The sequence below is a fragment of the Thermobia domestica genome, chromosome 1 (assembly GCF_964235325.1).
Source record: "Thermobia domestica chromosome 1, izTheDome1.hap1.1, whole genome shotgun sequence".
Classification (NCBI taxonomy): Eukaryota; Metazoa; Arthropoda; class Insecta; order Zygentoma; family Lepismatidae; genus Thermobia; species Thermobia domestica.
This window is the reverse complement of record NC_137454.1, coordinates 76,052,733-76,065,712: the sequence shown is the minus strand read 5'-3', so window position 1 is coordinate 76,065,712 and position 12,980 is coordinate 76,052,733. Positions and strand designations below refer to the sequence as shown.

The following is a 12,980-nucleotide window of genomic DNA, read 5'->3' as shown; positions in this document are numbered from 1 at the left end:
GAGGTTTGGTCATTATATATATAACTTTCCATGTCTTATTCTTAATTCCTTTGTGCTAGTAGGAAAAAAACTGAATTACCCTTGAAAATGAAAGTATCGGCCCATATAATGCCCATATCTTCTATTAGCTCTTCCTTTTCTGTTATGAGATATCGAAGTCAAGGTCGTTTAGTCTTTGGTGATCAGCTGACTCACGTCATGATCCTCGCGCACATTCCCCTTTTCATGTACTTGAGTACTCCCTGTTTATGATTGTGTAAGTCAAGGTTTTGAATATTGCATAATGCTTACAAAGAGTTGACAGGTTCATATATGAAGAAATAATTTTAAGATTTAACACCTGTTGCGAAGTCGATTTTTAAGACAAATATTAGACCAAATCAAAATGAAATCATTAAAATGGTATAAATTAGTCTTGCTGTTTTGTTTGTCGTAAATTATATAAATGAAAAAAAAAAAAACACCAAATAACAGTATTGGACTAATTGAGGAGTTAATTAAATCAAGAGGTAACGAACTGCTGTTTAGAAAGCGCGAAATAACGGCAATGGGTTGTGCTGACCATACAGAAGTCTTCTGATCGACAATTGAGTCTTCTTACGCTGTTAGTGTATGACCAATATAAGTTAAATAGGAATTTGAATTAAACTTACTTTTTCGTCTTTGATTGTAAAAAAGTTTTCCGCTGTGGTTGAAGAAAACCTAATTGATTTCTTTATAACTGTGTAATATTTGGCAAACGGCCGGCAAACTTGAGGGAAGTTTGTAACTGGAACACAGCGTTATTAGCGCATGTGTAAGTCAGTGGTTCCCAACCGGTGTTTCGCGAAATTTTAGAATTTAGAAATCATGAACGATTTAATAATTGTTAAAATCAATTTTGAGACAGAGTATACTACTCAATGCCTCCAATCACTATAGACGCAATGTTACTCTTATGAGTTTTTTTTTTTTTAAATCAAACAAATGTGTCATAATGGAAGCGTTCAGTGAAGTGTGATGTCAGTAAAAAAAAAAAAAAAAAAGGTTGGGAACCACTTGTTTAAGTGATAGATTCATTAAATTAATCGCACAGGAATGCTAGAAAACTTATATTAAGTTTTCTTAAGTTTACATTATTTTATTTTTCACTGATTTATTATATTTGTTTCTTCAACGTGAAAGCTTTAGTAGCTATAAACTGGTGTTTTGTAATCGTTACAGTCAGAATTTTAATATAGTTCTAAACAAAAATCTTTGAATAATAATAATAATAATAATAATAATAATAATAAACCATTTTTATCGATAATAATTTAATATTTAGAAACAAGCAAAATTTATTTATTGCTGTAAAAATAATCAGAAGAACAAGAGGACGCCAGCTGGTGATACGCGTGCATCACCTTGATTTTTTCTGTCCATTTGAGAGTTCACCACCAAGCCAAGAGACGCTACTCCCTGGAGCTATTTATAGTCCATCTGGCTCTAGTTCAGAAGCGCTAAACCTGTTCCAGAGCAGCTTAGCACTTTATGTCGAATGACGTTAGTAGTATAAATGTATATTTATATTTATATGTATTTTTAAAAAAAGAATATAACAGTTGTAGCAAATAGATACACATATACCACAAATATATAGGTATGAAATTATGTATTTTCATTTCCTGTTGGAAGTTAAATTTATACTTACAAATAATCACACGATTTCTTTGAAATGTAAAATAGTTAATTTTTGAAATTACAAAATAGTATATAAAATTTATTTTTTCAGTATATTTAACGAACTTCAAACACTCACTCACCATTTTATTTTAAATCTTCTAGTTTATAACATGGAGGTTATATGAACGTACATCGTAATTTTATCTTACATCCAATCAATGTACGTACTGCACTATGGATAGAATCTAGTGCTACTACTGAGAAAGCGCGCGTGCTATTAATCACTGGGACACCGAGAATCGAATTTGTTTTCGTTAACTCTATAATATTTTTGAAAATGTTAGTTCAAGTTAATCACGTTATTAACTCTTAAAACAATTGTAACAGTATGTGATACATACTGTTCATCTGTTCATTCAGTTGTAGTCTTAACGTTATAAAGTCAGGAAATAGTTGAGAGTTTCCGGGAAAAAGATCTTTTAACGCAGCTCTTTTGCGATATCAGTTTTTTTTCTTTTTTTTTTCGATAGTTGCATGCACAGTAAGTGTTATTTCAAGTAATCAAGTTCGGGTTAGGAAAGTTACTTTTCGAAAATTCCTTTATATCTTGTACACTATATATTCGACGGTGGAAGTGCAAAACCACGTATCTCCACTTTTTATGGAATTTTACATTTTGGTTGCATTCAGTTACCCACATCTGAATCTACGTGTATGCAAATGCTCGTAAACGAAAACCCAATGAAAACGTGAAAACTAACTTTTTAAAACCTCGTATCGCATATAAGATGTGGTAAAAGAAGAACGGTTTCATTGTTTTTCTATAAGGTTTGTTTCTGATGAGTTACGAGATTTTGCATTTTCGTCGTTTACGCCCTGTGACATTGGTATTCACCTGAAAGCTTACTTTATTACAAACGCAATGAGATGCAATTCAGTCTTTCTGATAATTACAGCTAGTCGAAAAGTCCATAATTGAAAAGAAGATAATTCGTAAATCTAATAAAAATTAAAATTTTACCAAAGTAAAACCACACATACGATATTAAATAACTTTTATTACAGTTTCGACAACACACCATTGCCTTCATCAAACTCATTATCTAATATCTAATGCCGAAACCACAACACAAGTTAATATTGCATATGCATTTTTACTGTAGTACGATTTTTTATTTTTATTTGACTTAAAGCTTGTCCAGAAGCTAGAATGAACGATACCGGTATACAGAAAGAAAATTAACTACCGATATATTTGTGTGCAGTATATCTTCTCCGGTATTATATTTCAGATCAGATTCTTTTGTAAGTTGCATACATGTTGTTAATGCTCAAGATTATTGCTAAAATTCTCCCGTCACTAAAACATCACAATAAGAAATCGCGATACATTTTCAAACATCGATTTTTGAGAATAAAAAAAAATCTCATATCTTTCGATTTGTACTCTCCACAAAAAGATGATTAGTTACGAAGAAACTAAGAAAACTAACTTCATATACGAATTACAGCGGCATTTACGTATGATTATCTAAATGTGAAAATGTGTAAATGTTTAATTAATATAATATTTAAATAGACTTCCATATCATGATTAAATAACGGAAGAATTATCAGATTACTGTTTTCTTACTTTTTTTTTTCTCGAAGCATTATAAAACAGAAATAACTGATCATGAAATTTAACATATATTGTTTCGATAAATTTATTTTTAATCGGGATAAGCACTCATATTCCGCCCTGTAGCGCTGGTCTACCCAGAGATATCAAATCTCGTGAGCCGGCTTTCGAGCGTAGTAAATGAGCACGAATCTTATAAGTGAATAGCGATCCCGAGCGAGCAACCAGTAGTTCTCAGTCTTTTCGAGTTTAGCGCCTTCTTGGGTGAATGCGATTGTCCTGAGCGCCCCCTGTTATCTTAACCCAATCCACTCATGCACAAGGCTGAATAAAAGGCTTGGACGAAGCAATCTAAACACCATGAAAAGCTTTAATTCTTAAAATCAGTCTTGAAGAATTTACATTATTATTTATATTTAAAAAAATAACTTTTGATAATTTGTAAAATACGTAGTGGCTTTCGTCTAATAATAAAGAAAAAAAGGCATGTCATGAAATCTCAAAACATCCCCTAAACAGTCTATTATCCCAGTTGTCCGTTTTTGTCCCCTTTGGAAACGAGGCTAACGATGTGAGCACGACCGAATGCCTTCCTCAATTGAGGATAGGGAGCCCAAGCGTGTAGCGAGTGCGAGCCTGAATATAGCGAGCTCGAGCGAGTACCTGCCTGAGCGTGCGTTAGCCTCATTGAAGAAAGTAGTTCGAGTCACAGACCCTCACAGTGAGCCATGATTGCTAAATTGTAATGTCATCTCTGGTTTACTCTAACTTCTCTAGTGATAAATGTAACTGTAACACTACATAAAATCATTCTTGGCTACGGTTTAGTGCTTCTAGAGTTTACTTCAGCATAAGACTACGTAATGTTAATATATCGATATGTCTCACGGCGTTCTTTAATGTGTACGTATTCTCATTTCCATAAATTTTATCGATTTAATTTCTGCATGAAAATTTCATTAAGATGCGCATTAGCATGCAGATATTTCACAAACCGAAAACAGTTAACATGATAGACCACAAACCGAAAGCAGATATTTCGTAGTTTATGTGAAATTATATATGATAAAGTAAAAATTAAATCCTTCAGTTTAACGTCCCACGATAATGCCCTTTAAATAAGGTAGACGAATGATCAAGTCAAGGCAAGTGAATGATGATGGAAGAATTGGTGCATTATTGTACTATATGTCACATACTTTATCAGATATATAAGAAGAATTCGGTATTTTCCCAAACTGATTGCCGTTATGTTGAGAAGATAGATGTATATCTTTAGTAATTTCCTTTTCTAAGTGAAGCGTTTCCTTAATGAACTGAAAGATGGGAAAGACATTTTGTAATTTATTTGTACAGTATGTACTACAAGAAAAGGGAATGCAGTCGCATTGCTTTTTGTTCCAGATTACAGTTGAATACTGTTACAGCGAATTTGATCGAACGCAAACAACGTACGTTATGCTTGATTCCCCAACATTTTATTTTTCTTTTCTCAATGGTTTTCTTTTCTGGTGATGATTTCTTGATAAATACATATTTTAAACCAATTCTGAAACTTAAGCGTGTACTGAGAACCACGACTGAAGAAAGTAGTTATATTAAGGTTATTATTTCAATTCAAGTTTTGAAGTATATTTTTGGAGGTGGGTTATTGTGGGTTTTACCTAAAATAAAACTCACTGGAATTTTTAGGCTGGGGAAAATTCCAGCAACCCTGTAAATAATGCCCACACGCTCCCATACATCATATAATACAGATGAACAGGTATATAGAGGTGCACTCGAAAGTCAATCTTACATGCTATCTCAGGAGAAGTATTTGTGTGCTTTTACTTAATACTGGAGAGTATTTTGAAAATGAGGACATAAGAGAAAATTTAATTTTAACGTTTTACGATTGTGTACTTAATAGTCTAATCGACAAGAATTGGAAATGCAAATTAATGATAATGAGATGAAATGATGGAATAAATTGGAAGGAAACGGAAACATCCCAAAAAAGCATTGGCAGGAAACGGGAACACCCCCCTCCAAAATTAAAAAAAACGCGAATTTTATTAGCAACCTCTAATGTCTGTACGGTGCGACCTGGGAAGGAACTCATGGCTGCGTCATAATTGAGCGCTTATTCGCTTGAGCTACCGCTGTACCAATCTAACAAAAAGAAAAGCTGAGAATTTCAGTCTTTCAAAAACCTGAATCCGATATTGTGTGACTGAATGTGAAATCGTTAAACGTGTACGTGATTTAAGAAGAAAGAAAAAAAAAAGTATTGCGAGAAACTTATGAACCTGTCAAATCAAAATCATCCTTATCCAAAATTGAAAATATGGGATCTATCGTAGTATATCGTCCAGTTCTCAATCTGGTGTTATGTTTTGAGTTGATGAAAGCTTCTAAAATCCTATTGCCAGATAATTCTAAGAACAAATATGAAACGCAATAATCGCCAAATCGTGTCTTGATTTGCAAGTTTTTTTTTTTTTTTTTTGTTTTGTTTTGTTTTGTTTTGTTTTTTAAATCACTTTACTTGGATAACGCGACTGTACATCTAATGGACTTACGTGTGCTATGAAAAATAACGCAAGGCACGTAGTGAGAATATTTAATCAATAGTTAATTCTGCTGTTGTGTTGTACTGCACAAGGTAAGGTAAAACTTTCTCTCACACACATACATACACTCATATGTTATTACAGCCATCGCCGGCTACGTCACAGCCCTTTCGTTCGATTTTGAGTATCATTTTATGTCCTCATCGGGTATCGTTTTCGTAAGGAAATATCGATATGAACAATATTGATATATCGACAAGTACTTCAACACTCAGCATGGTATGTTGTTCATACACTGTTGCTAAATATGTGGTGATTTGACCTTGTACAGCATATTGTTCAACTTCTTGCTCAAAATTTGTAAATATATCTTAAGCAAATATATATGGTCATGTTTTCTATCTTGCAATGACTACTGGTCCACAACTCGCTTCAACCCGTTGTAGCAGTGCTTTTTTTGCGCTGATTTTCCCATTCGTCGTTCAGTAAATAATAGTATTATTATAAACTTATTGCCTCAGCTGTGAATGCATATGTTATAAATTTACTCATGTGCGATTTCATGATCCACATGCAGCTGTTTCAAACCATCCTAAAATAAGTTCCGCATGACAGGTAGTGTAAATTAGTTAATTTTAGCTTAGCGCTTCTTACAGCAGCGAGGCTATATGATAGTGGACCTAGTTAAAGCACAAAGTTACATTTAAAGAAAATGACGACGAGGATGATAATAACTCCGATTTTAACGATTGACAAATCTTTTGTTTGTTTATATATGTATGCTAGCGAACTAACTTTAATATTAGATTTTACAATAATTGTTTTCTTGCTTATCGTAGCCAAGTAACTTTGTGGTAGACAACATCATGTCTGTGGGCTTTCTTGGGGGGGTACTCACGTTTTCGTCCACTTTCTCATTCCATCAATTCTTCCATCATCATTCACTTGCCTTAATCATCGTCTCCTTTACTTTAAAGAAGCATACTCGTGGAACGTTAAACAAATGTTTCATTTCATTTTTACTTCGTCGTATATAATTTCAAAGTAAAACAGTAAACATACTATAAAATGTTACGTATGTTTATAAAATAAAACAACTTCATAAGAAATGATATTATACGGTCCTTCAGAGTATAAAACGAACCATTCTTGTCTTATGTACAGTTTTTGCGTATTGTAAATATGGCAACGCTGTTCAGGACTGGACAGTGGTATACTGGAAATTAATATTGCGCATTTATTAGGGCGTATGCCAATGATGAAGATAAGGGAAATACAAGGAAAAGTGTGATTTTAATTTATTTATTGTCCTTGGAAAGAGATTTAATTGTTCTATAACAACATAATTAACAAGTAAAGTCTGTATTGTTAACAAGTGTGTATATTAACGTCTGCACTGATTTCTTTTGCATTAGAGTCAAATTCGCCATGGCATCAGTCTCCAATATAATTTAGGAGTTTTGATTTATTTATATACTGTATCAAATAATCGTGTAAATCTAATTTAACCAGTTACTATTTTTTTTTAGATATATTGTATTGCTTTCTTATTGTTATATGAAGGTTTTTAAAGTTATAAGTGGAACAGTTATTTAGGATTTGAAAATTATAGAATTTATGTGTATTTATTCATACTCATATTTGCTATGTCTATTTTCAGAATTGAAAGCTATTCTTGCAAGATGGCAGGCAATGATAAACAATTGTACAAAAGATTCAACTCGGAACAAGGGATGACACCACATGATCTGCAAGCTCTCTCGCCTCCACAGACAGCTTTGGGTATCTCACCTGGACATAGTTATTATAGGTAAGATTAAATATTATATTTTCACGTCTTTTGCGATAAAATAATGTTGAATCACCTTATCATTTTACCTTATTATGACAAGAAAGGAAGTCGGGTAGGGTGATGGACTTTGTCGGGCCCTTGTATAGCACGTCCAAAAATATGAATTGTACCGAGTATAAGAACGTTCTTACCTTGAATCTCGAATTATGGTAATTCACTTAGACAATTTCAGTGTACTCTGCCATTTTTTCAATCTATATATTAAAATGCTAGGTTTATATGTTTGTTTCCAAAGAAAAGTTTATGTTTGTCCCCAGTCCTTTCGACAATGAGATCTCGAAAACTACACGTGCTGTTTTCGCTGGTCTATTCCAAACTTGTGTAGATTGTCCAGTTCTAATTGAATATTTAAAAAACATGGCCATTATTTCTTTATTGCTTTTTTAGGGGTACACTGGAGTGTTGAAATTTTAAAGAAGTAGAGTATCATATCCTACGAGTTACACATTCCAGCATCACATATTTGTATATATTGGTTGCATATCTCTCAGGCGGTTGTTTCATGACCAAATTATAATGAAAAACGAAGGATAACCATTTCTCCGGTCAAAAGGTAAATCTTTAATGTTTGGGGTGTTTTGCGCAATGAACACCATATATCACTAACATTATAATTACTTTTGTATTTAATGTATTTGCTTATTACATACTGCATGCAAGAAGAAAGGAAACACTGATCACACGTGAATTAGAAACTCCAACCAGAAGTGGGCTTAACCTTGCAAAAGGTGTGAGATATTGAACAAAATCCTTTTTATGGTATTCCTTGCCTATTTTTATCAAGACGTCTTTTACTTGTGCTGTGAGGAATGACAAGGAGATTCATGCTCATATGTGAATGATGCGCTGTGTAGAGAGCGCAGGTTCAGCTAGTAGCATTTTAAATTGTAAAATGGACGCGTAGTTGATTTCGTCCTTTCCTGTGGAATTAGGATTTTCCCTTTTTTCTTAACACTTACACAGGAAAGGAGAAGACAAATTATGCGTCCAGCACTGAGGAAAGCAGCAGAGTACACTGCAACTTTCTAAGTGAACCATCATAATTCGAAGGTAAGTAAGAACGTTCTTATTTTAGTTACTATCCCATAGCATCTAGCAGCAAACATTCTAAATAATATATTTTCTGCTTTGAATAATCCTTGAATAGATAGATTGATTTTTGTGTTATTGATTTCTTCTATAAATTAAAGACAAATTACATAGTTTAAGGCTTGCAACTTTACTTGTAGATTCGTTCAGAAATTTATTTTATCAGATTGGATCCAGTGATTGTTGAAGGCATTAAAAAGTTAACTAATCAAAAGATGCCAGATGCATAAATATATTTATCGAATTTAATCACGTATATATCTAGAAATTTTACCTTAATTGTGTTTTTGAAGTAAAGCGTAGAACTTAACATGCCTGAATATCGTATGTAAAATGAAATAGAGATTTAAAAAAAAAAAAAATGTAATTTTCCTATAAACTGCTAGTCCATTCGTATTTATGGTGTAGAAAGTGCCAAGAATGCCTTGCTTTTCCAGCAGTAGACAAATTAAAATTCTGGAGAGCTAAAAACACTTATCCTGGATCGTCCCAAAATTCGAAGAACTACTGTGAATATGACAGCAGTATTCAGGATAGATTAGACATATGTCAGGTTGACTAAAAAGTATTGAGTCTTTGGAGATCAAAAATGAGATCACGTTTACTGTGATTTGAAAATAACATTATGATGCCACATTTGCACCATCTTGTTCTCTCCATGACCTTTCTTTTTTTTCTTCTTTCTTTCTTCTTCGGGAACACTATAATTCCGCCGTTGAAGAACTTCTGTGGTTTGTAGTAAAAAAATTGTTATACGTGGTTTTCATAGATCTTTCTTGAAATTAACTTAATCAATTCAGGAATTCTGCAGAGACCAAAACAAATGATAGTCGTACAGTATCAGAACTGGGCCACATGATGTATGTATTAAAACTTCTCAGACATTCTGAATTTCCGACGGGTCGTTAAGATGTATGTGATCTGGCGTTGTCAGCATGACAAACGACACCCTTTCTGTTGGGTAGTTCAGGCCGTTTCTTCTGAATAATCTGCTAATTGTCAACAGTACAGGTCTGAGCTTAACGTTCAGCCCGGCAGTAGTATCTCGTGGTACATGATGCCCTTCCAATCCCACCAAACACAGCATAATCTTCCTGGACGTCAGTGTGGACTTTGCCACAGACTGTGGAGCTTCTTTTCTCGCTTCGAACGCGATCTTTTTCACATACTGTTGTCGTAGGTTATCCATTTTTCTTCTCTCGTGATTAACCACTACAGAAATGGATCGAATTCGTTACGTTGCATGAGATTCGTAGATAGAAATTCGATCGAGTAGTAGTTTTTCAGTCAGATCATGTGGCCAGCATTCTCCAAATGGTTTAACACCTTGATGGTCCTTGGCGATGTCCTAACTCTTACATGCTTATATGCGGTGTTGCAAGATTTTTGCCAAAGTATCATCCACTTTTGCAGTGATTGGTCACCCACAGCAGGGAGCGTCTTAAACATCGGAATTTTCATAAGGAAAGCGACTGAACCATCTTTTGGCTAGTGCTTTTGATAACACAAATTTCTTACGGGCCTGTGCAGTATTTACTCCTTTATTAAAATAAAATTGTAAACTAGCGCAGTTTTGCTGAAAGTATACTCCATCTTCACGGTATATCATCTTATGTGTGATTATAAATGTTCCAACACTTGTTGCACATCTACGAGCTTCAATTAGCAGCTGTCAAATGCTGTTTGTTCCCGCTATGACTCATGTGCCCTGAGATTTGGGACACTAACGCCATCTCGTGCGCAAAAAGTTCAATATCTTTTAGACCACTTAATATTAATCGATGGATCTCATAGATCTAAATAAGATTATATGATTGAGGGGAAAATCCTCGTATTCGAGAAAATCAACAAAGCCGTTGTTAAAATTAAAATTGAACCAAAACCACGCTACCAGTAAAGTGCAAGTCAAACCACGCATATTGGTTTGATGCGAAAGTTCTAGTTTTTGGCGCTAGATGGTATTGAAACGTAAAACTGAAGTGTTTACTACTTCATGTGTAAGGTGTTACTGTTGTGTGACAGAAGGAACTTCCATGAGTACTCGAGGAAACAATTGTCTGATTTGGTTGTGTTTAAATTTTATGTAGAATGAATAATGGCAGAAAATAAGGAGCACGTTCGAAATATCATGCTTTATTATTATTATTCGGAAAGGCAAGAATACGTCACAGATGCAAAAGAAGATATGTGCCGTATATTATGAGGGTGTCATTGGTGACTCTACGTACTGTAAATGGTTCAAAAAGTTTCGTGAAAACAATTTTAATGTTAGTGATGCACCACATTCAGTACGACCGGCCGAAGCTGATTACGTCGAAATATTTGCTCTATTTGAAAGTGATCAGCATAGAACAATTCGAGAGATCAGAGAAATTCATGGAATCAACTAATCAACACTGTCAAGATGATTACGTCAACTTGGAATGGTTAGCAAGGCTGATGTATGAGTGCCACATGAGCTTACAGAGAAACGTTTGATAGACCAAATTTCTGTTGTGATACTCTATTGAAACATTTTTGAAGCGGGTTGTTACAGGTAATAATGGTGTAAGCGGAGAATGCTCCTTCAACCAGTACAAAAGCGAGTTCATAACCGAAGAAGGCTATACTTTTTTGTCGGACTAGAAGGAAACCGTTTATTATGATCTGTTACCTGAAAACCATACCATTATTTCGGAGAAATATGTTCACAACTCAGTGAATTAAAGCGAGAAATCGACTAGAGGCGCCCTGAATTAGCCAACAGAAAGGGTGTTGCGTTTCATCATGAGAATGCTAGACCACACATGTCTTTGGCCACCCGATACAAACTATTATATCGTGAATGGCATTTTTGGTCCACTAACCGTACTCCCTCCACCTTGCGCCTTCCAACTACCCTTTACTTTTATTTCTTAAGTGATAAAAAGTGTATTCCCTTGGAAGACCCGAAAAGTTACAATAATTAGTTTTCACCAGAAAACTTCAGAATTTCTTTGAGTGTGGAATTGTGCATCTACTAGGGAGATGGAGAAACCGAAGAGAACCTCACATATTTTATTGATAAATCCTATGTGTTAAAAAAACAATTGTTCGTTCAAGTTTTGCCATAAAAACGGAGCGAACGTCTGCATCAAACCAATACTAAAATATATCCCTATCAAATATTTCAGTATAACACTAGCCAATACATACTATCTATCGTCAATAAGATATAACATAAAATTAACCAGTAATCCTTAGGGTTTAATTCTTTAAAACACGTCGATTGGCATAAAGAAAATAAGATAATAATTAACCAGAGATTAGTAGTTTTTTCTTCTTCGTCTTGCAGTTGATACATCTTATAAAACATTTTCCACTTTAACACTTTAATATGCGCCGCTACTGCTCTCAGGCTGAGGTAATAGTTAAATCACAATGAAAAGAAAAAAAAAAGGGTTTTCTTCCCATAAAATGAGTTTTGGTTATGCTACAGTTGTGGATGGGATATCGTGTTGATAACCGATTTTAAGTAAGGAGAAATCACACATGTTAATATTTTGAATTAAAGAACAACTTTATAACAATAACTTCATTAATCAGAAGTTGTCAAAATATAAACCGACTCATCTTACAGGTATTTCCAAAGATTAGTAGAGGGATATATTCGTTGAATTATATTTTTCGTGATTGCACTTTGCTCTATTTGAGCAACTAACATAAGATTACATTTAGTAATTAACATTTCGTCTTTTTGCTCGTTTTAGTCGCAGTATTTCAGGGGATGAGGATGGACCTTTATGTGATACAATTAGTCGAAAGACCCTGTTTTACCTCATTGCAACGTTAAATGCTGCTTTTCATCCAGACTATGATTTCTCAAACGCAAAAAGCCATGAATTCAGCAAGGAGCCAAGTTTACAGGTTTGTAGATTTGTTTGTATACAAATTTGTTTATATTTTATACTAAAGTAACGTCGTGTTTCTGAATTATGGTTATATTACGAAAAAGTGTATCGCCCCGCTGCGTATTCGTCACTTTGTGGAATATCCGAACTTAGAGAATGTTTAGGACTGGCTCATGCATTAGTCAGCTCTTGAGGATAACTTATTTCTTTGCTTTTTTATTTGTAAGATTGAAATAAATACATTTTAGAATTGGTGTGCCTTTATTATTTCTGGTTTTTTAGTAATTTGTCTTGTTATGTGTTTTCTGTTTTATTTATTCTCTTTGCTTCTGGCAACCTCCGTTTTATTT

The 12,980-nt window shown here is 34.0% G+C and overlaps 1 protein-coding gene across 1 annotated transcript in view; it reads left to right on the top strand.

Moving 5' to 3' along the window:
• Window positions 1-12,980, top strand: part of Maf1 (repressor of RNA polymerase III transcription Maf1) — an 83,454-nt gene that overhangs the window by 48,905 nt on the left and 21,569 nt on the right. The window contains exons 2-3 of the mRNA XM_081759732.1: window positions 7,481-7,630; window positions 12,490-12,646. Of these exons, the coding sequence (XP_081615858.1) occupies window positions 7,481-7,630; window positions 12,490-12,646 (307 nt within the window). The remainder of the gene's footprint in view (window positions 1-7,480; window positions 7,631-12,489; window positions 12,647-12,980) is intronic.